The 26,592-nt window shown below is 39.5% G+C and overlaps 1 protein-coding gene across 5 annotated transcripts; it reads left to right on the top strand.

The window, feature by feature from the left end:
• Positions 1 to 406: 406 nt before the first annotated feature.
• LOC127659650 (ligand of Numb protein X 2-like) lies at positions 407 to 26,450 on the top strand. Of its 5 annotated transcripts, none has more exons than XM_052149563.1 (11): positions 407 to 617; positions 5,965 to 6,538; positions 9,151 to 9,335; positions 9,751 to 9,834; positions 11,219 to 11,415; positions 15,915 to 16,316; positions 16,886 to 17,020; positions 20,025 to 20,199; positions 20,339 to 20,582; positions 23,151 to 23,309; positions 23,633 to 26,450. In XM_052149563.1, exons 2-11 carry the CDS (start codon positions 6,144 to 6,146, stop codon positions 23,766 to 23,768), a joined length of 2,112 nt encoding a protein of 703 aa, XP_052005523.1. In that variant the 5' UTR covers positions 407 to 617; positions 5,965 to 6,143; the 3' UTR covers positions 23,769 to 26,450. The 5 variants fall into 5 exon arrangements, with proteins under 5 accessions (XP_052005523.1, XP_052005527.1, XP_052005526.1 ...); XM_052149565.1 differs by lacking the exon at positions 407 to 617 and adding an exon at positions 1,716 to 1,737; XM_052149564.1 differs by lacking the exon at positions 407 to 617 and adding an exon at positions 5,134 to 5,250.
• The last annotated feature ends 142 nt before the right edge of the window (positions 26,451 to 26,592 follow it).

The raw sequence follows: 26,592 nt of genomic DNA, 5'->3' as shown, positions 1-26,592 counted from the left end.
AACCTTATAATCCATTAAAAAGCCATAGAAATTGATGTTTAGTAAAATAATAATAATAATAATAATAATAAATAAATAAATAAATAAATACACACAGTAGGCCTATATTAGCAATAAACAAAAAAAAAAAATTAAAAACATTTTTCAAGGTGTGAATTTTGTGTTTTTATAGTGACTCCATGATGTAGCTCCATATGACAATGTCTAACAATTGCCCCACAACAAACTGCTAATTTCATTTTGTGCACTATATACAGTTTGTAAACATGTTTCTAAAATCATATTGACTTTGCATGTTTCACAGACAATTTATGCATTCTATTATTCCCGCGTTTCCGCATAGTCACCTGCACGCCACGCTCTGGTCCAAACGTGAATCTGCTTCAAATTCTACCTGCGCAAACTTCCTGTGAGAGCGTCAGATCCTAGCCTACTTGTTTGTCCGAAACTCATGATAAGTGCGCCGCCAACGAGGCTTGAATAGTTAGCCTAAAGTCTTTTCGCGAGTACATATGTGATACGATGAGGTATAAACCTTTTTGCTTTTAGATGAAGCCAGGACTGTTTGTGTTTTTTATTTCGACCATTGTTTTATTACTTCCGGGAAATCCACACAGGTAAGTCGACAAGTTTCGGTCTTGAGCGCGAGCTTTTTCTTACACAATAGCCTTCACAAAAACACACCGTACGTGCTGTAACTTCAGCACTTGGCTATTTTTAATAATTTAATGATCCCTAAATGCGAATAAATTGACGTATGTAAAAGGACATTAATGCGAAGACTACACTATTTTCACCGCGGACAAATTTAAGGTGTTATCCTGGAGACTGGGCATTTTACTAAAGATAAAAGCAACCGGACAGAGTTACACAGAAAAAAACAAAACAAATACGTTATTTGTATCGCATCTGTACTCAAAATGTGCAGTCAAGGGCATTTGGGGTCCATGTTAACATCAGCTTCAACTGTCAGCTGATTGATGAATGATTTATGGATTCTTTCTCGTCACAACTACTTACGAGTTTAGGTAATTTAATACCACCTAGACTCATTTCAGAAGGTTAGAAACGTCATATATAGCCTAATATGTGGAAGTGAATTGGAAATGTTGTTGAATGTTTTCAAGTGATCTCTAAATGGAGATTAGATCACATTCTGTTCTTTTGTTTTGATATTGAGTGAAATGGCAAGCACCAAAACAATAACATTTTCCAAGATATTGCTGGTATTGTGTTTTAAAAAATGATCATATTTTAAATGGGCAAAGAGAAAATAGAAAGTGTTGCTTGTTGTTATGCTGGAGGTTGAATACAATTGTTCCTATATTAAGACATAAAATTGTTGATCGGAGAATCTGCATGCATGAGTAGAACAGATATAAAGTTTAATGAGCCTTTCTCTGATTCCTATCGACTTGAACATTACTGTTGAACACATCAGTGTACTAGCAGACCTTAATAACAAAGTCGTGCTTTAGAGGCTGTGGTATTGCCCATGTATTTATTCTCTAAGGGTGTGGCTGAGGTAATGATTCATGGTCCCTGGCAAAATTGGGTAGGTGAGAGCATGTTCTAATTTTCTTTGATTTACCATTTGGTCTGTAAGCAGTGGACTGGAACAGTGTTGATTTATGACATCAACAGCTTGATAATATTGACCAGTTGCCTAAAACATCTGGAAAGACTATATGGACTTTGAAACTGTCAACATTCAGAGACTGTGTAATCCACAAACAGGTAAATTAGTTATTGTGTACTTCGGGAGGTGTGTGTAGTGCAACCTTGAGAGGTCAGAAACATATATATTTTTTAACATACAGGAGATGAGTTCACACACAGAGTCTATCTATCTTAGCCAGGTTCACAGTCTTAGTAGACCTTTGTGGAAATGACTAGCAAAATGCATCACTACTCCACAAGATCTGGGGTTTTATGATATAGAATGTTAATCATGCATGCTTGCTTTGAGTTAAATACAATATTCCAGGGTCAATATAAATTAAGCTCAGACGACAGCATTTGTGGCATAGTATTCATTACAACAAAATTAATTTCTAAACAAAGAACTTCTGGGCTACAGTGAGACACATACAATGGAAATGAATGGGGCCAATTCGTAAATGTTAAAATACTCACTCTTTCAAAAGTATGGCCACAAGACAAACAATATGCATGTTCACATGATTTTAGTGTGATAAAATAATTTGCTAACCTTTTCTGTGTAAAGATATATGCAATTTTAAAACTTTGTTGCCATGATGACCTAAAGCTGTAATGACAATTTAAAAATGTTTACTGCTCAAATAATATCCAAGTTTTAACAGAAGAATTAATGTTAATGCTTTTATAAGTTATAAGCGTCACGTTTCTGCCTTTTAAATCCTCCAAAAATTGGCCCCATTCACTTCCATCGTTAGTGCCTCAATGTAACCTTTATTTTATTACTTTTTTTTTTTTTAAGAGAAAGAGGGACGAGTAAATAATAATTTGTGTAGTACTTAACATTATGTCATGAATGCGAGGTCAGTGCTGATGAAAAAATGTCATTGCGCGGAGCGATCAGCAACTAAGGTATACTTTGGCCTTTAGAATTCCATTGAAAGCATGGAGCTTTCAATGTATTTTTAAAGGGATAGTTCACCTAAAAAAATAAGAACACAAATTAAGATTTTTAGAAGAATATATATAAGCTCCGTAGGTCCTTAGAATGTATGTGAATAGTGACCAACCTTTCAAGCTTCAGAAACCACATACAGGCCACATAAAAGTAATCCATACTCCAGTGGTTAAATCCATGTCTACAGAAGTGATATAAGTGGGTGAGAAACATATCAATATTTAAGTTCCCTTTCAGATCTCCACTTTCACTTAACCTTTAACATTTTGAAGTGAAAGTTGAGATTTATAGTAAAAAGGGACATACATATTGATCTGTTTCTCACCGACACCTATCATATCACTTCAAAAGATATAGGTTTAACTGCTGGAGTCATATGGATTTCTTTTATGCAGCCTTTATATGCATTTTCGACCCTCAAATTTCTGGTCACCATTCACGTGCATTGTAGGGACTTACAGAGTTGAGATCATTTTCTAAATATCTTCATTTGTGTTCAGCAGAAGAATTCATTCATAAACATCTGGGATGACATGAGGGTGAGTGTATGATGAGAGAATTTTCATTTTGGGGTGAACTATCCATTTAAGTGTATAAATAATTTTCTGTGTTGTTAAAATAAAAAAATTGTAATAATGGATATATTTTTCTACTGTACATTAACTGAAATGATTAGTCAACATTATCGACAACGTTGACAATAAAACATTTTCGTTGCTGAATATCGTCTGATTTAATTTAACACAATATGAGATCTTAAATGCTAATGATGATGCGGGAGAGCAGCACTTCAGCTCGCACTTGATTGAGGAGAGGAAGAAAGAACAGCTCACAGTCCAGATGCACTACAAGATTTCCAAACAGATTAAGGTGATGTAGATCGCAGAGTACTATAATACAAAAATGCGAAATAAGTCAATACATAAGCAGTGTTGTCGTGAAATAAGAGCATCTAGAAAGGAAACACTGTGTCGTTATATACTGTATTTATCTCACCCTGTGTTAAAGTTCAACTAATGAGGAAGTGGGCTGTATAAATTAGCACAATCTCCGAAACTAGCATTTGTCTGTGTGGTCAGAGCCACTTATGAGTCACGTGAAAAACAGCGCAAGAGAGTTTCAAACTCTCTGAGATGCTCGTCACAGCTAGATTTTGTTTATAGTGATTGCTCATGACATAGTGAATTATAATATGAGTGTCACTGTGTGTATCTTATGGTGAAGAAAATCGGTGATACGCAGCTCTATAAAGAAGAAAGAGTTTGGTTTTTGTGAGTTAAAGATGGATCGAAATCAAGTGACCAAAAAGGTGAGAGGGTGCAGTCTTAGCCCATTATACAATGCAAATGTTTTATTTATTTGTCTTTTTTTGGTTTGTTTTCTAATATTAATTTCTAAAACTCCTTATGTACATTTACTTTAGCAGCTATACTGCAGAAGAAAAAAATTGTTAAATGAGAATTTTGAATATAATATTTAATACATTTTTATATTTAAATATTTTAAAATATCGAAAAAACCTTAAAAGACACATTTACCTGAGAAACAGCATTTAAGATATTTAGACTTGCTTTTAGAGCAAATGTCTTGAATATGAGTATATGTTTTCTTTACTGCACTGGAAGAAGTATGAACAAGTGAAAAAATACACTTATAGTTAAGTCTAAATATCTCATATGTTGTTTCTCAAGTAAATGTATCTTGTTTTAAGGATTTTTAGACTATGTTAATTGGAATACAAGACAAAAACACTTGATAACAATAGGATATTTTGCAGGGAATCTTTTTATTAATTAAACAAAAATAAGTAGTTTTTCCCCTTTAATTCAGTGAATGTCATTTAGAGGTATTTTTAAAAGATCATATGTAATATTTATTGTTAGTAAACCCGTTTAATACAACCTTTGAAGTCGGGCACAGTCAGTTAAAAGCTAATGATTAATCGTTACAATAATCGCCCGAATAGTCGAATAATCGTTCTAATAATCTTTAGATTAATCGATTATAAAAATAATCGTTAGTTGCAGCCCTACTGTACATCCTGTTAATCAGAGAACAGTATCCTAGAAAATTTATTTATTTACATTAAAGTGCAGTACTAATGTAACTATAGTTCAATGTGATGTGATACTAGTGGTTAGGTTTATAATTTGCAGATTTAGATTCACTTGTTTTGAGTAAATGATTGAGCTCACAGAATCATGTCTGTACAGTTATCAGTAGAATATTGAAGGAGAACAGTAATAAATAATGTCCTGCTTGACCTCGGCAGCACACGCACACACAAGCAGCTCGCTGTGTAATTGGTCCGCTTGGTTCTTAGAATGCAATGCCTGCACTAGTACCACATCAGCAGTCTACATTCCCCCTCTTTCTCTGACACACACACACACTCTATCAACCCCTCCTCCTGAGTCGACACAGCCAGACTCTATACGTTTCTCTCCACTCTGTTGAGCTCCCCTTTAACTGGATGTCCTTGCATGCACATGCACACACAACACACTCTGTCCCTAGCTGAGATGATGGGCTTTGGTTTCAGTCAGACTGCAGGCGGCCAGCACAGCTGTTGGGCTTGAGTTTCCTGTTTTCAGGCAGTGGCTGCTGGGAGTCTGACTGCGCTGCCATCAGAGGTGGGTTTGAAGAATGATTGAAATTTACTACCTCATACAGTACATGGCAGACAGTGTGTTGTTTTGCTCATCCATTGAGGTGCCGGGACTATTAAATTCAGCATAGATTATGTTTCTAACAAATTTGCTGTTAAACATCTGATTCAGGACATTGTTTTTAATTGTTTCTTCACCTTTAATTAACTGTGCTGAGTTTCATTGAATTTTTGGTGTAGTATTAGCATCATTGAATTATGGCATTTTATGTGAGATGTCTTTTTTTTTTTTATATGTGGAATTTAGGGTTACGCTGCACAAAGTTCCATTGTAGATGGAATTAGCAGAGATTATGTGCCTCACAGGGGGAAGTTCCCCACTGCTGATTGGGCATGAAGGAGTCATTAACAACAAGGCTATCATTTCTATACCATTAATTAGGAGTTTTTACTCTTTCTTAGAGCAGCTCCTTTGTTTCCCTGTTTGGTGAGTTTTGACTGTTGAACTCCTGCCATTTCATGGGGCTTAACCTGTTTAATGACATGAAAAGTGATAGTTAGCCAAACTCAGACTCTTGTTGAGTGGGAAACTCATGGAAAGGATACAGCTGCACCCCTCTCCCCATATTGTTACTGTTAAGTGGATCCATGTCATTTCCTGTCCATCCGGCATGAGCCAAATAAAAAAAAAGACTGCCTGACTTGAGCTTCAGTTTTCCTTTGTTCTCTTTTTCAACAGAAACCTCAGAGGAAGATCGCAGATGAAGCAGCTCGCTGTTTGTTCTCTCTCTGGATTGGAATTTTTTTATTGTTTCCACTTTCTTATCTGATGAGGCTTACATCGTGTTTGGAGGCCGAGAAAGAGTCATAAGCTCACTCTCCGGACCTGCAGACGTCCAGCTTTCTCAATCTTAGGCCATGACAGAGCCCAAGACGTCTCCACCTGTGAGTGGCGTAAGGTGGGCACGGGTGTGCAAGGAATGTGGACAGTGCCATGAAGTTCAGGACAGTCACTTGTATGAATACCAGGATGAGGTGGATGATGAGCTGGTGTGCCACATCTGCCTGCAGCCACTGTTGCAGCCCATGGACACGCCGTGCGGCCACACATACTGCTTCCAGTGCCTCAGCAACTTCCTCCATGATCAGGACTTCTGCCCCGTGGATCGCCAGCGGCTTCAGCTGCAGCAATGCCGAGCCTCCAGCCTGCTGGTGCGTAACCTTCTGGACAAACTTACCGTGCTGTGCCCATTCCGCAGCGAGTGCCAGCAGAACATGCAGCGTTGTGAATTGCAGCCCCATCTGCACAACAGGTAAGTGCATGCCATATTGCATCTTTTTTTTTAAGTGGAAGTAAATACACACACACATATATATATATATATATGTGCTCACCTAAAGGATTATTAGGAACACCTGTTCAATTTCTCATTAATGCAATTATCTAATCAACCAATCACATGGCAGTTGCTTCAATGCATTTAGGGGTGTGGTCCTGGTCAAGACAATATCCTGAACTCCAAACTGAATGTCAGAATGGGAAAGAAAGGTAATTTAAGCAATTTTGAGCATGGCATGGTTGTTGGTGCCAGACGGGCCGGTCTGAGTATTTCACAATCTCCTCAGTTACTGGGATTTTCACGCACAACCATTTCTAGGGTTTACAAAGAATGGTGTGAAAAGGGAAAAACGTCCAGTATGTGACAGTCCTGTGGGCGAAAATGCCTTGTTGATGCTAGGGGTCAGAGGAGAATGGGCCGACTGATTCAAGCTGATAGAAGAGCAACTTTGTCTGAAATAACCACTTGTTATAACCGAGGTATGCAGCAAAGCATTGAGGCAGATGGGCTACAACAGCAGAAGACCCCACCGGGTACCACTCATCTCCACTACAAATAGGAAAGAGAGGCTACAATTTGCAAGAGCTCACCAAAATTGGACAGTTGAAGACTGGAAAAATGTTGCCTGGTCTGATGAGTCTCGATTTCTGTTGAGACATTCAGATGGTAGAGTCAGAATTTGGCGTAAACAGAATGAGAACATGGATCCATCATGTCTTATTACCACTGTACAGGCTGGTGGTGGTGGTGTAATGGTGTGGGGGATGTTTTCTTGGCACACTTTAGGCCCCTTAGTGCCAATTGGGCATCGTTTAAATGCCACGGCCTACCTGACCATTGTTTCTGACCATGTCCATCCCTTTATGGCCACCATGTACCCATCCTCTGATGGCTACTTCCAGCAGGATAATGCACCATGTCACAAAGCTCGAATCATTTCAAATTGGTTTCTTGAACATGACAATGAGTTCACTGTACTAAAATGGCCCCCACAGTCACCAGATCTCAACCCAATAGAGCATCTTTGGGATGTGGTGGAACGGGAGCTTCGTGCCCTGGATGTGCATCCCACAAATCTCCATCAACTGCAAGATGCTATCCTATCAACATTTCTAAAGAATGCTTTCAGCACCTTGTTGAATCAATGCCACGTAGAATTAAGGCAGTTCTGAAGGCAAAAGGGGATCAAACACAGTATTAGTATGGTGTTCCTAATAATCCTTTAGGTGAGTGTATATACCTATTTACATATCACCACGGCACAGAGGCTGTGAATCTGTATGATTTTATGAATTGCACTGCTGCCACACGATTGGCTGATTAGATAATCACATGAATATGTAGGTGTACAGTTGTTCCTAATAAAGTGCTCAATAAGTTTATATGCATACATAAACTGGAGTCAAGTCAAAGAATATAGCAAGAGGAATGTGTAAATTCTTTGCAAGTTATCCCTGCTGCACAGTCAAAACTATTTGCACGCATGTGCATCGTTTTCAGAGAACTCAAATAAGAAGTACACATTGTATTAAAGTAGTCATTAAGAAAGTTGCTAAAAATGTATGGAATCCCACTTATGCAGGTTTCATGTGAGCAGAGAGATTTGTGGGAGCTGAGATGGATTAAAGAATAGATGTGAGTGGACCATATGACTGTGTAGAGGTTCTTGACTCCTGAAAGGGGTGACTCTTTTTTTTACATAATGATCTAATAAAGAGATCACATGAATGATCACCATTAAATGTGTTCAGAAGAAGTCAGATAGTTCAGACTGGTGACCATCTGACAGGAATTCTTGCAAGCAAAACCAATGAATGAACGTCTTTCATTTTGACTGTTTAGTTAGGATTTAGGTGGTATTCTGTGTTCAGCCTCAAGTAGTCCTACAACTCTCCCATTGTATACACTATTAGATTCTACTGCTCTTTAAGATTCAATGGCAGAAATCTATATAGAATTGGCCACAGTGTTGATCTCTGCACAGTCTACTTCCAGTGGTTATGGTTGTATGCAGAACAATAACCCTGTGCCGCAGCATTCATCTCCCTCACATGGATCTTTGTACTGTTTGATCACATTTGTCTGCTGTGATGTAATAGTGAGGGCTAAAGGTTGTTTGGCTGATAGTTCATGTGGGCAGGAGTTACCTAATGTAAACACAGAGCGAGCAGCTGTGGTGGCTTCAGGGATGGGGAGGGAGGTATTGACATGATGAGACCCAGGTTAGATATGATTCGGCTCCTAGCTTGCCTTTCTCATCCCTGCAATGCAGTAGAATATTCTCCTCATATGCTTACCTTCTTATCTGTACTGAAAATTCCCACTCCAACGCTTTGCACTGAAACCATTAAACAATGTTTTGGGTTTTATGCTGACCTTTGAATATGATAGATCCAGAGCAGTTGTCAGCATTAGTTTGTGTTTAGGGTATTTTTAGTTACCACTGCTGCCATGATCTGGTAATTAATGTCTTGTAGGTTAATTAACAGCAAACCACTGAGTAATGATGCTGGAGTTCTGTCTCACCATACTCTAATTCTCTCTCTCTCTCTCTCTCTCTCTCTCCTGCTTGCACTCTCTTTCAGATGTCCTGCATTCAAACGGCTCAGGGAGGAGGCAGAGAGAAAGAAAAGACCCTCCTGGAATGAGTTAAAGGGAAGCAAATCAGATGGAGACTTGACAGATACAAAATTCACCCCATCAATAACACGCACAACTCAAACCAGTGAAACTGGCCTGGTCAATCCTGCCTTTGAGGAGGGTGAAGATGGTATAGTATCACTTTCTGTGAAGCTATAGTACCCTCAAAGATAATAAGAGTAGCCTGATCCTTGTATTTTGACAATTTTTGATTCTCCAAGTTTGACCAAGGGGGGGGTCGCACCCTGGATGCATCTGGCAAACTAAACACAGCATCTTAAAATTCGAAACCATTGTTTTCAATGAATGAACGCATGCCCCACAACGACTTGTCAAAATTCTGAACGCCACTGAAATGTTTTTCATTAAATTACATAACATTTGACCCAAATTATTATCAAGGGACATTTATTATTGACTTAAGCCTAGGCTAGAAGATTAATTAGCCACGTTTTTCCTATCGGGCAAAATGAGGGCGTGCTAATGCTTGCCAAGGCCAGTTGTGTTCCCACTGTCACTTCTGGGGCTTCATTGTGCCTCCTCAGAGCTTCTTCGGGGACAACAGCCAAAGCACCCTGTCCTGCCGATTATCCTTGGACCAAAGAAGGCCAACTGGGAATCGAGGCGGGGTCAGTGTCAAAGATTGAGTTTCGCTGAGTCAGGTCAGAGGTTTCAGCACTAATATTTTGGCTGATGAATATGTGCAACGTTAGATGGACGCAGCATCTCCTGAAAAAAGATGTGATTAAGTATATTGTCGCTGAACTTGCCAAGTTGTGTATCCAGCACACAACGGTATAGGCTTGGGGGGAATAAATGCAGGCACAGTACAAATCCATGTTCAATTCGAGGGCTAGCTAGTTTTCTCCAGAGTGATACGTCAGCTTGATTTTCCCTCTTGCTTGTGAAATGGGTGGGGTGTGATGTTGGCACAAGGGTGGAGTATTAATGGTGGGTTTAGGGCAAAGCTGTGGGGCAGTTGGCCCGAAGGTGAGAATGCATATAAATTTTGGTTTAGCGGCTCTAGGTCTGAGGATTTTGACCCTGGCTGACCAGTTGATAGGCCATGCTTGCACTGGCTCGATAGTGGAAAAGCGGTTATTGTATATAGGCTATTTTTCAACAAGTGGTTTCTTTTTGTGGTTTGACAGCTTGAATAAAGCCTAAGCTACATATACATAAATTGTGTAATAAACGTTTTCCTTATCCTTCAGTTTGCACAATTGCATAATTTTCTTTTCTTCCATACACTAACCTGCAAAATCATTAACATCACGTTTTTCATCCTAGAAGAAGTGCAAAAACCATTGTATGTACCTGCCACCTCCATTCCCTAAATGTGTTCAATACCTGTGCGTTTTCCTAACTTGCACATTTATCTCCTTACTGTATCACTGTATGTTGTCTGATAAGGATTTGCTTCAGAATATAATAAAGCATGTCATAGGTGTTTTTTGTTGTTGTTGTTGTAGCATGTTGATTTGTGGTAGCTCAGAAGGAACGGTGAGAAGATTGTAGCACAGACTGTGTCAAGCAGAGGAAATTGATTTGCAGCTGTGTTTACTTTTGGGTAAACCAAAACAAAGTGAATCATTGATGTGTCCCTCCTACTTCTGGGAAAGTGGTTTAGGAGTGCCAGGATGCTACTGATATTCCAGCAAAATACACTATGGCATTTGAACCAACCGTCATCAACATTTCACTGTCTGAGAACATTTATGCTCCTAGAGATTCACTCTTGACACACATCTGCTTAAAGCAGTAAACCTCCTCAGGGGTTTGTCTGGACCTGTAGTCTTGATTATTAATCATAGCTAAGTTACCTAGCAACCATCTCATTATCTCAAGAGAATATGACCTCATACATTCTGTGCTTCCTTAGATAAATGAATCATTCCAAGACAACCATAAATCTGCAACAAAACATTTGAGTTAATGCTATATGTTATAATACTTGACAGATAAAATCTCAGCATGTGTGAGGTGTAAATGGAGTTTATGATGGTTTCACAGACACCCCTCTGAGATCCAGTCTCGTAGCGGAGGCGACTGTGGTGGAGCTGTTTCTGGAAGAGCCAGAGGTGGATTTAGGATTGCGTATAGTGGGAGGGAAAGACACACCTTTGGGCAACATTGTCATACAGGAGATTGTGCATGATTCACTGGCTGGTCGGGATGGCAAGCTGGCCCCAGGAGATCACATTCTAGAGGTAAGGCATAACTGAGATCACCATGCTGTTTTTGTCTGTTTTGACTAATGTTATCTATGGACTGAATGTGTTGGATATTTTCCACAAGTCTTATGAGTCTTTTTCAATCCAAACCTTATGTTGTCAATGTACACACTGCAGTGTCATTGTGTTTACATTTCAGTCAGGTCCCCCTGTATAAAGGTCACATTTTAAATGTGTAGAAATTCCCACTGACTGGCACATGATTAACCATATAAAAAGGTAACCATCTGCTGATGAACACAAAAATTCTGTCATATAGCATAAAGGTTTGTCCAAATATATTCAGCAGACATCTGTCAAATTATCACAAGATCTAATTAATTATATTTAGCTGATTCACACAGTTTCAGTGTGGATCTAATATGGAATGTGGGTCACCCTGTGATTCTCATGTTAGATTTTAGCTTGAATGTGTTTCTTTAACCCTTAATGTGGAATTTCATGGCATGAAGATCTGTTGTTTTTGAGGATTAGACATTAGAAATTTAGTTACACAGTGGCACCTCTCATTTACATGGTCAAACCAGTATAAAGCAGCATAATGTATTAAAAATTGTGTCTGGCTGTGTAGACTGCAGAGTTATCTTGCATATTTATTTCTCTGCTATTTTAGGCTATTAGAGAAAGGGTCATATTTGTTAAAATATTTATGAAATGGACAAAGCGCATCTATTAAATTAAGTTAAATGTTCATTTCCACTCTGGGTGTCTGTGATTTTATGTTAACATTTGGCCTTAGCTCTTAATCAATATAGTGGACGTTTTACTTTTATTGTACAGTAGTGGATAATGGTGACATGATTGAAATGACCAAACACACGATGCTTTGCTTTTGCAATCAAATAGTTACAATTCTTTTCTGTGTTCAGTTTAGCAAATGTACATTCTTGTTCCCACAATCCTATGCTCTCCTAGGATTTCTGCCCCTGGCCATCCTGAAATGCAATGCCTAAGTAAACCAAACCAGCACGACTGGCTTCACATTAAAAGTCCACACTGAGTTTGAATGAATGCCTCTAGCTCATCTTGTCTTCTTCAAGATCATATATGTGGATATGTGAATAAGACCAACCAGCAGCCCTATGAATATTTGTATCCCAAGCAGAGCTCCTCTGACTTTTCAAGGGAGATATTGCTCATGAAGAGATTGGTGGATGGCTTAGATATCTTATTTCTTGAAATAATTGGATTTCAGATGTTACCCCCATTTGGTATTTGGACAGTACTTTTTCTGCAAGCAGGATTGAGCTACCTACCAAGTACTAGACTGAACCTAAATTAAACATTGTCCTAAAAAATTCGAAATCAGGGCTACTCAACTTCTGAAAGGTCAGGGGCCGCAAAGCTGGATTCCTGTACCCTCGAGTGCCGCTCTCTTAATTTTTATGATTATATACACCAATCAGCCACATCATTAAAACCACCTGCCTAATATTGTGTAGGTCCCCCTCGTGCCACTAAAACAGCACCAACCCACATCTCAAAGCATTCTGAGATGCATTTCTTCTCACCACAATTGTACATGGCGGTTATCTGAGTTACCGTAGACTTTGTCAGTTAGAACCATTCTCTTTTTTTTACCTCTCATATCAACAAGGTGTTTCCATCCACAGAACTGCCGCTCACTGGATGTTTTTTGTTTTGGCACCAGTAAATTCAAGAGGCTGTTGTTCATGAAACATTTAAGTAAAACATTTTATAGTAAGAATGTTGGAATGTTAGTTAATGGGATAGTTCACCTAAAAACTTAAATTCTCTCATCATTTACTCAACTTCTTGGCATCCCAGATGTGTATAACTTTCTTTCCTTTGCTGAAAACAAATGATTATTATTTAGAAAAAATATCTTCGTTTTGTGGATGAGACACATTTTAAGTCATAGTTACTATAAATCTTAGTGAACGAGTCAGTGAAAGAGGAGATTTATTGTAAAAAAGGACTTAAATATTGACCTGTTTCCCACAACTATCATATCATTTCTGAAGATATAGATTAAACCACTTAGTCTTATGGATTACTTTTATGCTGCATTTATGTGATGTTCTGACCTCCATTCACTTGCATTGTATGGACCTACAGAGCTGAGATATTCTTCTAAAAATCTACATCTGTTTTCTTCTGAAGAAAGACATGCTCATCTGGGATGGCATGAGTGTGATGAAATAGTGAGATAATTTTCATTTTTGGTGAACTATCCATTTGAGTAATTATTTAAACATAAGGGATGTTCAAAAATAAAAGCAATATATCCCAAATTCCACCAAAAGTCCTTCAGAAACAAGTCATAAAGACTTGTTCACCTCCCTTAGCATTTTGCACCTAAGTAGATCACGTAAGCATATGTGAGAAGGCATCAAAACACTATCACTGCATGCAAAACTGTAATTTTTTCCTGGAAATACTCTTGTCATGACAAGTACATATCTCTGATGAGCTATTCAAGAGACTGGACAGATAAGCGCCGTGTTGAAGTGAGATTGCGAGCGTGCATGTTTGATTGACGGACCGCGCAAGACTGACAGATGCTGTCCTAACATCAGCCATGCTCATCTTCTTGCAGTTGAATTCCCTCTCTAATGTGATTCAGCGATGTAGAGAACTAGCGTAAATCCTAATAGGTCACTATTAACTCTTTTTCTGATGGTCATAACGCAAAAAAGATCGCTCTAAGGATACATGTGGCCCGTGGGACACATGTTGAATAGCGCTGCTCTAAATTATATAAAAAAAATTGCTGTGTTAAACCTGTAATTGTTTATAGTAATTATAAACAATTACAGTTTATAATTATATAGTAATGGTATACCCTGGCTCTTTGACACATCTTAAAATAGTCATGAATTAATGAACTCACTAGTGATATTCCTCGGCAAAAAAGAAACGTCCCTTTTTCAGGACACTGTATTTTGAAGATAATTTCGTAAAAATCCAAATTACTTTACAGATCTTTTTTGTAAAGGGTTTAAACAATGTTTTCCATGCTTGTTCAATGAACCATAAACAATTAATGAACATGCACCTGTGGAATGGTTGTGAAGACAGCTCACAGACGGTAGGCAATTAAGGTCACAGTTATAAAAATGTAGGACACTAAAGAGACCTTTCTACTGACTCTGAAAAACAACACCAAAAGAATGATGCCCAGGATCCCTGCTCATCTGTGTGTTCGTGCCTTAGGCATAAGGACTGCAGATGTGGCCAGGGTAATAAATTGCAATATCCGTAATGTGAGATGCCTTAGACAGCACTACAGGGAGACAGCAAGGACATCTGATCATCCTTGCAATGGCAGACCACGTGTTACAACACCTGCACAGGATCAGTACATCTGAATATCATACCTGCGGGACAGGTACTAGATGGCATCAACAACTGCCCGAGATACACCAGGAATGCACAATCCCTCATCAGTGCTCAGACTGTCTGGACTGAGGGCTTGTACGCCTGTTGTAAGGCAAGTCCTTACCAGACAACACCGGCAACAATGTCGCTTATGGGTACAAATCCAACTTCGATGGACCAGACAGGACTGGCAAAAAGTGCTCTTCACTGACGAGTCATGGTTATGTCTCACCAGGGGTGATGGTCGGACTCATGTTTATCGTCAAAGGAGTGAGCTTTACACCAAGGCCTGTACGCTGGAGCAGGATCGATTTGGAGGTGGAGGGTCTGGGGCAGTGTGTGTGAGCTTCATCGGACTGAGCTGCTTGTTATTGCAGGCAATCTCATCGCTCATCGCTGTGCGTTACAGGGAAGACATCATCCTACTCCATACTGCTCATTCTGTGCATGATTTCCTGCATGACAGGAATGTCAATGTTCTGCCATGGCCAGCGATGAGCCCAGATCTCAATCCCATTGAGCATGTCTGGGACCTGTTGGATTGGAGGGTGAGGGCCAGGGCCATTCCCCCCAGAAACTTGCAAGTGCCTTGGTGGAATAGTGGGATGACATCTCGCAGCAAGAACTGGCAAATCTGCTGCAGTCCATGAGGAGGAAATGCATTGCAGTACTTAGTCAGTATCTGGTGTGGCCACCAGCTGCATTGTTACTTTTGATTTTATATATATATATATATATATATATATATATATATATATATATATATTTCTTGTTGAACTCTAATCTGTGTTTGATACTACTATTCTGATTCTAGTAAAATTTGTAATGCAGCACTTTTCATGCTGCTGTCTCCTTAAGATGATTTGCTTATGATGTATTATATTCCTCTTTTGTAAGTCGCTTTGGATAAAAGCATCTGCCAAATAAGTAAATATAATTAAGTTTTGAGTTCTGAAATTCACAGTATGTTTGCATAGTAGAATGACATCCTTATATGTCAAAATATGGAACAATTTGATTCCTCATGAAAAATTATCACTTTAATAACAAGATCTTGTTATTGTTATCTTGTTTAATAACAATGTATCTGTTTGGCATATTTAAACTAACAGTGTGGTCTTCCCTATTTGCAGGTTAATGATGTCAGTTTTGCATCCATCCCCCACAGTCGTGCCATCGCTGTGCTTCGGCAGTCATGTTCCCGTCTCAGGCTAACCGTAATGCAGGAAAAGGGCTTCAAGCCCCGCCCGGAACAACTTGCAAAACCGTCAGCCTCTTCCCCATCACAGCTGTCCAATCCCAACCAGAACCGTGGCACTGTCATTCAGGTCACCTTGGTGAAGCGCGATCGCTCTGAACCACTGGGCATCAAACTCATCCGGAAGTCTGAGGAGCCAGGAGTCTTTATTCTGGACCTTTTGCCTGGAGGCCTGGCTGCCAAAGATGGGAAACTGCGGAATAATGACAAAGTGCTGGCCATCAACGGACAGGACTTGAGACATGGCAGCCCAGAGAGCGCAGCTCAGATCATACAGGTACTAAGAGAGGGGAGGAAATTTCTCAATTCAGTCAGCCAATTTATATGCACTTTAAAAGTTAAATTTTCGGTCGTCTTAAACCACAATTTGTCTTTTTAAAATGACATGTAAATGATTTAGTCTGACTGAAATCATACAAGTCGATTTTTGCTAAGCTGGACTATTTGACCTATATAATGCCACTGTAGCTTCTCTTCGTCCAGCATGTATACGTGTTAATTGGATTGCAGTTGGCCTTGGCATATTGCATATGCTTGGAAATACAAAGGTGATGAGTAACGTGTATTTAACACTTCCTCAGCTGATGTACTTCCTTCAAATATTAATTAATGCTTTGTAATGTATACTTGGACAGACTGGTGAAGACTGTTGCTTGACTATTTAAAGACCTGCGGTAGCTCAATAAATGTGCATGTAAACGTACTGAGTGAGAACTGCAAGACCTTGAAATCAACCACTAATAAGAAATCTGTCACTTTTAATCTTCAACATGATCTGACTATAGAATAGGCAGTGACAGATGACTGTAAATGTAATTGATTATTTCTCTGTTATGTATGTGGCAGGCAAGTGAAATGCGGGTGAACTTCGTAGTAATGAGGCTTCCTGATCTCTCTGATGAGGTGGGTGAGGGACAAATCAGAGGGGCCAGGAGGGGCCCTGAACCGCAGTACTTCAAGCGATGTTCCACATATATGAAGGTAAAGAAACGTACTTGACATGACCATTCATCCCTGACTGATGCCCTGTGTACACCTGATATTAAGATGTGTTTTGGGTGATACAGTCACAAGAGTACAAGCGAGACACATCACCATTACACTCGGTCACCTCTTTTGACCACTTGTGTTCAGATTTCGAGGGGAGAGTCTCTGATTTCTTGAGGACAAACATCAATCATTACGTCTATGTTTTACTGAATAGTAATAAGGCACAAAAACAAAAGAATAAAAGAGTTCAAAAAATCTTAAATATTTGCAAACATGACTAGTACTGGGTAAAAAACATTTTTACACAGTTGTTGATTAACAATAATAAAAAATAAAAATGTAATTCTAATCACACATGGATGCACATGTCTTCTGTCATTATACGTGGTAGTCAAAGAGATGTACCGATTTAGCACATGCTCTACAGATCAATATAAATACTTTTAAAAAGTACAAATTATGCAAGCAAACATTAAAAATTTAATAAAAATAGATATGCAGCATAATTTATTAAATTTCAAGACATTAACTGATGTAATGGACTGATCTGCATCAATACCCAGCCCTAAACATGACGTTTAGAGCAGAAAGAGTTATTTTAGTGCAGCACCTGTAACTGAGCTTCAGTGTGCGTCCTTTTCATATGTGTGTCCCTATTGTGCATGTTCATGCATTTGCTTTTTTCAATTTCAGTTTGTACGGTAATTTCCCTTTTAACTATGCAAATAACCGGTAAAAAACAGGCCATTACAGCTGTCTTTAGCGCTGTACTGTTTTATACAGATCACCCAAAATATTGTTGTATTTTCAAATTAAAATAACGAAATAAATTCTTGATAACATGTCAACAAACATGAAAGAATGGCTAGCACCCATTTTCACACTGATTTGCGCTTATTTGCAAAGGAAAAAATAAGCAGTGCCCACGCATGACAAGATGTATAGATATTGAGGTGGTTTGAAATCTGTCGTACCGTCTGTGACTAGTCTCGGCATGTTACTTGCATGTGCACACTACAACACCGTTTGTCATGAGATCTGAGACTTCTCATCGCGGATCAGTCAGCGACTCATAACTTCGGGAGACGAGCTGGAGTCTTGTAGTGTACACTTGGCTTAACGAATAGTCAGAGCTGTAGCCTACTAGTTTGTGGCACAGATGATCTGACAACTTGAGCTATAGAGCATATAAACATATTTATCTATGCATGTCAAAAAGGAAACCAAAACTACATTGTAGTTACAGTTATGCTCACTTTACAATAGCATGTTTGCATGTTTCATATACTGTGCTTCTTTAGTCAAAGCCTGCAATGTGTGCAAGATCACTTTTCACCCAAAGACCGGTCACACCCTGCTTTAGTGACACTTATAGCACATACTGGCTGGGTAGTAGGAGATGAAAGCTGATGCCCCCACTCTTTCTGGGACTTGTCCCTGATCAAAAGGACCGGGGTGCTGCTCTCTGAACTTTTGCAGCCACTGTGTTTGTTTGTATCTGTGGATCAAAGCTGGTGACAGTTAGCTTTCACCTGTGGAGATAAAGCCTTAACTCATGCTGGGAGGAAGGGCCTTCCTGTTGGGTAGGAAGAGACCTGCCCTCCCCCTCTGGAGGTCTAGATACTCCAGCAAGACTCCAAAATAGTTGAAGGAGTGGACTTGGGCAAAATCTATTGAGTTACGATGGCAGTGTGTCAGACCTGCTCACTTTAACGTATCTCTCTGCTTCGCTGCAGGATCTGGAATGTTTGTCTTTACAAATGTTTTCACCGCAGGAGTCTTAAGGCACGTGTCTTCAGCTTTCACTTTTCACCCATCCCCCAAGTTATTTGAACAGAAAGAGAAGACATTTTAGAAGAATTTCAGTTGCTAGTAAAATGTGATTTATTGGAAATTGTTGGTATTGGCCATTACCAGGCCAACACGGAATCTGCGTGTACAGAATTCTGAAGAAAGCTTTCTGCAGAATTGGAATGCCCATTGTTCGCAAAGCTCTACACATCCTCCTCCTCCCTTGTGTGTTTATTAAAGCTGTGTTACTATGGGTAAGGCCGTTCTCAGGCACAACTTGAAGCAGAGTTTTCCAAATTCCAGCAATATGAAAAAATATGCCAATGTAAAATCAATAAATAGTTAAATTTATAATTAATTCATTAATAATAATAATCAAAACAAGCAATTTTCCACCTAGTAATATAGTTAATTATCCTAACTGTTTGTGTTTGCAAAGCAATGTAACAACTTAATATAGGCTTTTTATTTGTATAAAAAAAATGTTGATCCCCTTTTCTCCCCAATTTGGAATGCCCAATTCCCACTACTTAGTAGGTCCTTGTGGTGGCGCAGTTACTCACCTCAATCCGGGTGGCAGTGGACAAGTCTCAGTTGCCTCCACTTCGGAGACAGTCAATCCACACATCTTATCATGTGACTCCTTGTGCATGACACCGTGGAAACTCCCAGCATGTGGAGGCTTATGTTATTCTCCACGATCCACACGCAACGTACCATGCGCCCCATTGAGAGCTAGAACCACTAATCGCGACCATGAGAAGGTTACCCCATGTGTCTCTACTCTCCCTAGCAACCGGGCCAATTTGGTTGCTTAGGAGACCTGGCTGGACTCGCGACTCCAGGGGTGGTAGTAGGCATCAATTCTCGCTGAGCTACCCAGGCCCCCTACTTAATATAGTTTTTTTACACTCTGCTCGTCCAGTAAGAATAAAGAGTTGGAACTATCCATTTTAAAATAATATATTTTGGCAAATTTTATAATGCTACCAATAACAGATTAGAACTTTCAGCATTAACATATTTTACCATGTTTAAATCCATTCCCAAGATTGTTCTAAAAAATCAATGCTGAAAGTGTGAACCTGTGAAGTGTGAACGCTGAAAAGTCAGCAGATTCTATCTAGACCTGGTCATGACTACATTAACACAGTTAATTTTTATTGTGTGGTTTGATATGTTTGTGTGTGTTATCTGTCTATAGGACCCTCCAGGTGGGTTCTCCAGTCAGGAGAAGACGGTGAGTCTGAAGAAGGAACCTCGACACTCTCTGGGCATCACCATTGCAGGCGGTAGGGACTGCCGCAGCCGTTTGCCCGTCTACATCACTAGTGTACAGCCAGTGGGCTGCCTGCACAGAGACGGCACCATCAAAACAGGTCTGATATCTGTCATTCTCCTTATGTGCATATTCACACTTGTCATTTATCAATTCTCCTTATTTCTTTGTCAATACTTGGTTTCTCTATGTCTCAAATGTTTGTTCAATACTGTGCTGTCATGGCTGCTGTTGACCAGGTGATGTACTGCTGAGCATAAATGGTATTGACCTGACCCAGCTGGCCTACAATGAGGCAGTGACTGTGCTAAAGGCTCAGGCTGCTCAGAACACTGTAACACTACAAGTCATCCAAACCTTTGCTGACAAGGAGGAACAGGATGGAGAATCTAGCAGTACAGATGACATGGACACACTGGAGGCCCCCAAAGAGGACAATGTTAACTGGGTTCCTCTATGGACCTGCTGGCTGGGCCTACCCAGGTTGGTGGACAGAAATGGGCAAAGCTCAAGTTAAATTTGCTCCCTAGATAAATGTTTTGGTGTAGATTATTAAAAGTGCACTCCGTAATTGAGTAGTACTTTTAGAAAGTATTTTTTAAATCATGTAAACTCACATAATACATAAATAAAGTTTTGTAATTAGAGCTGTCAAATATAACACATAAATACATGCGATTATTTTAAAATGTTTAATACGTTAATTTTTCTTTAGCGTGATTAATGCATTTACCAATTTTTATTCAGCTCAGTTCAGAACTGGTTGGAATAGAGCAGAACCTTTTGCAATATGTCCAGGATCCTTACACTGACAGACACACCACAAACACACAACAGTGATTCCGTGTCAATGATTTAGTGATGAAGAAACAACCTCTTAACTGTATGTTGTGTACAAAACAAACCCAACCCAGATGGGACCTGTGAAAAGCTGCTTTCACATTACTCGCTGAAGTGAAGCATTAGCATCTCCTGGCACCGTGTTGTGTTTCCAATCGTACAATTTGAATAAAGTATCATTACATGGACAGTGCCAGCGCTAAAAGCAAAACAAGACATTCTCTGCAAACGCTTTTCATTTGGAGTTCAAAACTCGATATAGCAGAGTTCATCCATCCATCTTCAACCGCTTATCCAAAGTCTGGGGGCCCCAAACTTCCCTATCCCGAGCCACATTAACCAGCTCTGACTGGGGGACCTCGAGGCATTCCCAGGCCAGTGTGGAGATGTAATCTCTCCACCTAATCCTGGGTCTTCCCCGAGGCCTCCTCCCAGCTGGACGTGCCTGAAACACCTCCCTAGGGAGGTGGCCAGGGGGCATCCTTACCAGATGCCCAAACCACCTCAACTGACTCCTTTCGACGCAAAGGAGCAGCGGCTCTACTCCGAGATCCTCACGGATGACTGAGCTCCTCACCCTATCTCTAAGGGAGAAGCCCGCCACCCTTCTGAGGAAGCCCATTTCGGCCGCTTGTACTCGTGACCTAGTTCTTTCGGTCATGACCCAGCCTTCATGACCATAGGTGAGGGTAGGAACAAAAATTTACCGGTAGATCGAGAGCTTTGCCTTTTGGCTCAGCTCTCTTTTCGTGACAACGGTGCAATCGAGCGAGTGCAATACCGCCCCCGCTGCCCCGATTCTCTGGCCAACCTCCCGCACCATTGTCCCCTCACTCGTGAACAAGACCCCGAGGTACTTGAACTCCTTCACTTGGGGCAATACCTCCTTTCCTACCTGGAGTACGCACTCCATCGGTTTCCTGCTGAGAACCATGGCCTCAGATTTAGAGGTGCTAATCCTCATCCCAGCTGCTTCACACTCGCCTGCCAAGCGATCCAGTGAGAGCTGAAGGTCACGGACCGATGATGACATGAAGACAACAATCTGCAAAAAGCAGCGATGAGATCCCCAGCCCACCGAACCGCACACCTTCCCCACCCCGACTACGCCTCAATATCCTGTCCATGAATATCACAAACAGGATTGGTGACAAAGCGCAGCCTTGGTGGAGACCAACCCCCACATGGAATGAACTCGACTTTGTGCCGAGGACCCGGACACAGCTCTCGCTTTGGACATACAGGGATTGGATCGCCCTAAGCAGGGACCCCCCCACCCCGTACTCCCGCAGCACCTCCCACTGTCTCTCCTGGGGGACCCGGTCATACGCCTTCTCCAGATCCACAAAACACATGTAGACCGGATGGGCATACTCCCAGGCCCCCTCCAGGATCCTTGCAAGAGTAAAGATCTGGCCGTCGTTCCACGGCCAGGACGAAAACCGTATTGTTCCTCTTCAATCCGAGGTTCGACAATCGGCCGAACCCTCCTCCCAGCACCTTGGAGTAAACTTTACCAGGGAGGCTGAGAAGTGTGATACCCGTGTAGTTGCATAGCAGAGTGAATAGCCATTATTAACATTGTGAAGGGTGAAGTTTTAAGAGGTTTAATGTCCATTGCAGTGAATTCTCAACCTATGGGGACTAGTTCTTTCGGTTAGTCAACCTCTCACTTAGACTTTAGGAAATGTTTAATGCTGCTTGAATTGCTGTTTTAGTGTATTTCTACTTTATGAATTGGAATACTTTAAGAAAATGTTAATTAAAAATTCTTACATATATTTTTCTTTTTTAAGAAGGGAATAAATGCATTTTGACAGTAAAATAAGTATAATAAGATAAAATAAGTCAAATTCAAGCACTTTCAGAATCTGTGATTAATCACGACTACCTGTGCAAAAAATAAAACGGTTGATTGAGTTCTCTTTAGCTAATATCAGTCTGTGTTAGCGAAATGCGAAACACACATTCAGAGTGATCTAATTCTCAGACACAACATGCCGACTTCCTGTGTGATAATGTTGGCATCCATACCTTTTAGATGCCAAAGAAACATAAAACACAACATAAACCATATTATGTTCTGTGCAAAACTTGTGTGATCATTTTGTAATCCTTGTTGATTTTTTTTAAAAGACAGTTCTTATTTTTACAGTATATGCAAGCATGTGAGAAAAGTTAATGATTTTCCAACCTCTTTTTAATCACAAGCTACATGCACTGGTGTCGAGATATTATGCTGATGAAGACCAACAGTGAGAGTTGGGGCTTCAGTATCGTGGGGGGTTATGAAGAGAGCCACGGCCAGCAGCCCTTCTTTATTAAGACCATTGTGCCTGGAACCCCAGCCCACTTTGATGGACGCCTCAAGTGAGTCTCCTGTCCCCTTAAAAGTAACATTGTTATAGAATAGATTAATCACTTGAAGTGATGATTCTCGACCTCCACAGCCCCATCAGCTCAAGTGCCCCTTCATCGACACCAAAACTGAAATGTTCCTTTTAACTAGTTTTTAACTGTATTTTTTTAAAAAGCAACTGGTTGGGAATCAATGACTTATGGAACATTGTTTTTATGCAAAGTTGACTGATGCATTCTAGTTTTCATCATTGAAACATGCTATAATGTAAGTCTGTATTCTTTTGTAACAGAGTGGAGTGAGTTTATTGAGACCAACTTATGCTCTCCTGCAGGTGCGGTGATGAGATTGTTGCTGTGAATGGAGTCACTACAGTTGGCATGAATAACTCCTCCTTGATCCCAATGCTGAAGCTGCAGAAGAACAAAGTCACATTGACTGTGGTGTCCTGGCCTGGCAGCCTGGTTTAAAGACCTGGCCTGAACTTGTACCGCTGTTACTGGTTCTATCACAAGATGGATTTTTAGTTGAAGTCCATAATTAGAAGAGAGAATTGGATGTTAAGTGTTGTTTTGTCCTCCCTGAAGGACTGGTTGCGGGTAAGAACAGATGGGGCAAAACAGGGGAGACTGCCAACAATCACTGACCCGGAATTAAAAACAAGCAGGAAGGTTGACATTGTTTAATTCGCTGCACTGTAGACATTTTAATGTTTTACAGGAGTAATATTATTTTGTTGAGCTGTAATGAAGTGTGAACTGCACTTAAGGACACTGGGCATGCTTGACTTAACAAGAGAAATATTAAGTTCCTACTTCAATAGAAAAGTTTTAAATTGGGATATTTTAACTTTGAACTATGCCTCCAGCCTGGGTCTAATTTAGTATGAAACTTTAAGACATTATTTCCATATATAACCTGTAATCTTTTAGATGTTGTATGATTGACTTTAAGTGGTCAGTAGTGAGGTAATAAATACAAATAATTATTTTGACTAAATGGATTTGGACCACATTAAATTCTTATATTGATGGCCTCTCTAATTACACTCTAATTGCACATAGGTGGCCTCTCATGTTATGTGTTCTGAGCATAGTGACACTAGTGGAACCCTTTGTTGTTGCTATTGCAGAATTAGTATGGACTGTTTTATGAAACCACAGCTTGGCTTGTTTGAAATATTTTCAAGAATGGAAATATTTCTCGGGTGCCTTGCATATAAAAGTGTACATACACACTGATTCACACTTGCCTTAATTGCCTGTATACCAAAAATGTCATTCTTTATCATTGGCCTTTTATCAAATTTAGACTATTTTAATACCTTTTTATAAATGCTTTTAGTTCTTTTTCCCACTGAGATCTGAGTTTGACCTTTTTAATGTGCTTCAGTGAATTCCAATGATGTTCTCTCCTTTGAGTAGCTGAGTAGCATAGCAACAGGAAAGGGTTGCTATGTTGACAGAATAAAAGATTGAGTTCTATTTTATTATGTCGTTGTTGTTGTTGGGCAGTGACCACGCTATTTCTTCTTTTTTTTTTAAATTTTTTTTTTATGTTTACTCTCCTAATTGAACCGTAACATTATTTTCTATTCCATTAGGTCTATTCTTTTATTTTCTTAACTCCTGTGGATTACCAAACAATTATTTATGCTCCATATGTATGTATGTATGTACATAATCAATCCAAATATAATGTAATCCACTAGGATTTATCCTAAAGTGCATTAGAAAATCAAAACCTGATCTGCAAGTTTCACTTCAGTATGTGACGCCATTTTAAACCTGTTTGGATTACATATGGTTTTACTTCAACGGTGTTTTTCTGTTTTTAAGAGCTAATGCTAAAGATCCATATTTCACAGCCTCTGCAAATCAGTCATTATAGTTCCTGTGGGATTCCTAGGCAATAACAGCAGCTTTGCCCTGTTGGGTATCTCTCCATCTGAGCAGCTTGAAGGGCAAATGAGCCACGTGCTGTCACACAGGGGATCTTTGGAGGATGTAAATCAACCCACTGCGGTCTGAATTTAAGCCTTGAACTATGAACCAAGGATTAAATGGTTTTAAATCCTTCTGACAAGCTAAACCAATGTAACCATAGGTTGCCAACTGTGAAAGAATAAATAATGTTTTTTTCTTTCTATACAGTGTGTGAGGTATACACAGTTGGATTTGGAGTGAGATGTTAATGTCTCAGTTATGTCAAACTCCAACCATCAAGACATTACCTGTCCAAAAGTCATAAGTCACTGAGCACCTGCAGAGAATGCGAGACTCAAAACAAGGCACAAAGGTTGCAACGGGGCTAAAGGCACACCGGAGATTTGCTTTTTTCTGGTCACATCAATATATAAATATTTATTTTTGCTGAATATTGATGGAACTACATCATTTGTGTGAAAAGAAACTGTTCATCATAACTGTGGTTTTGATTAAAATTCACCCCATATACCATCCTTTCACTTATTGGACAGTTATTTAAAAAAAAAAGTTTGATTTAATCACCTTGAACAAAACTTAAAATGAAAGTATTTTTTCTCACAATAAATATTTCAGGGATTTTCATTTGCAACATTTAAAAAAAATATTAACAATTAGATCAAATTGCCTCAAAATCAATTTATTTGCTATTTAGTGTTTAGTGAGAAGGCGCCTTTTACCCCACTGGGACTTTAACCCTGTTGTACCCTATTAGACACAGATCTTTATCTCCGTTCGTATATATTTCAAAGATGATGTAACACAAAACAAGTAATATTAAAATAACCAAAGAATTCTGTAATGTACACATTCCATCAAAAATGACTGTCATTATTTAAAGGCAAATTTGAAACTTCACTTGTGTATTTTCACCATCTTCATTGTCTTAACCTGCCCCCTAGAGGGCATGTGAAGCTCAATATAATGACATTTATTTATTAAAATGTATGCGTTGTTGTACAATTGCTACTAAATCTATTATCTAGCTAGCATCGTCTTGGGCCACAAGCAAAAGAGTTAATATTCTCTTAAGTGCAGCTGTGAATCTGAATCACTCATGCCAAGTTAAGTTTGTTTTTCACACTCCTCACAACCCCCATGGTCTAATGGAAAGTAATAGCAATACATTCAACTTTTAATTCCCTGTATTTATGCAATAAATCTATTTGAAATATTCCAGTCTCTATGCTGTTATGCTTTGGACCATGGCACACTTTTTCTCTCTTATTGCTGTATACCACAAACTTTAGGCATCCAATTTTAACTAGAAAAACTGTGAAAATGCTTTCATAACTATTGTAACTATGCC

Source organism: Xyrauchen texanus, chromosome 19, assembly GCF_025860055.1.
Source record: "Xyrauchen texanus isolate HMW12.3.18 chromosome 19, RBS_HiC_50CHRs, whole genome shotgun sequence".
NCBI lineage: Eukaryota > Metazoa > Chordata > Actinopteri > Cypriniformes > Catostomidae > Xyrauchen > Xyrauchen texanus.
This window is presented reverse-complemented; position numbering and strand designations above follow the sequence as displayed.

Bases quoted from the DNA above. Each gene is read 5' to 3' on its own strand.
- LOC127659650 (XM_052149563.1), top strand. From the start codon at position 6,144: ATGACAGAGCCCAAGACGTCTCCACCTGTGAGTGGCGTAAGGTGGGCA. The intron at 11,416-15,914 runs GTAAGGCATAAC...CCCTATTTGCAG, and splicing joins CAGGAGATCACATTCTAGAG to GTTAATGATGTCAGTTTTGC. The intron at 23,310-23,632 runs GTGAGTCTCCTG...GCTCTCCTGCAG, and splicing joins CACTTTGATGGACGCCTCAA to GTGCGGTGATGAGATTGTTG.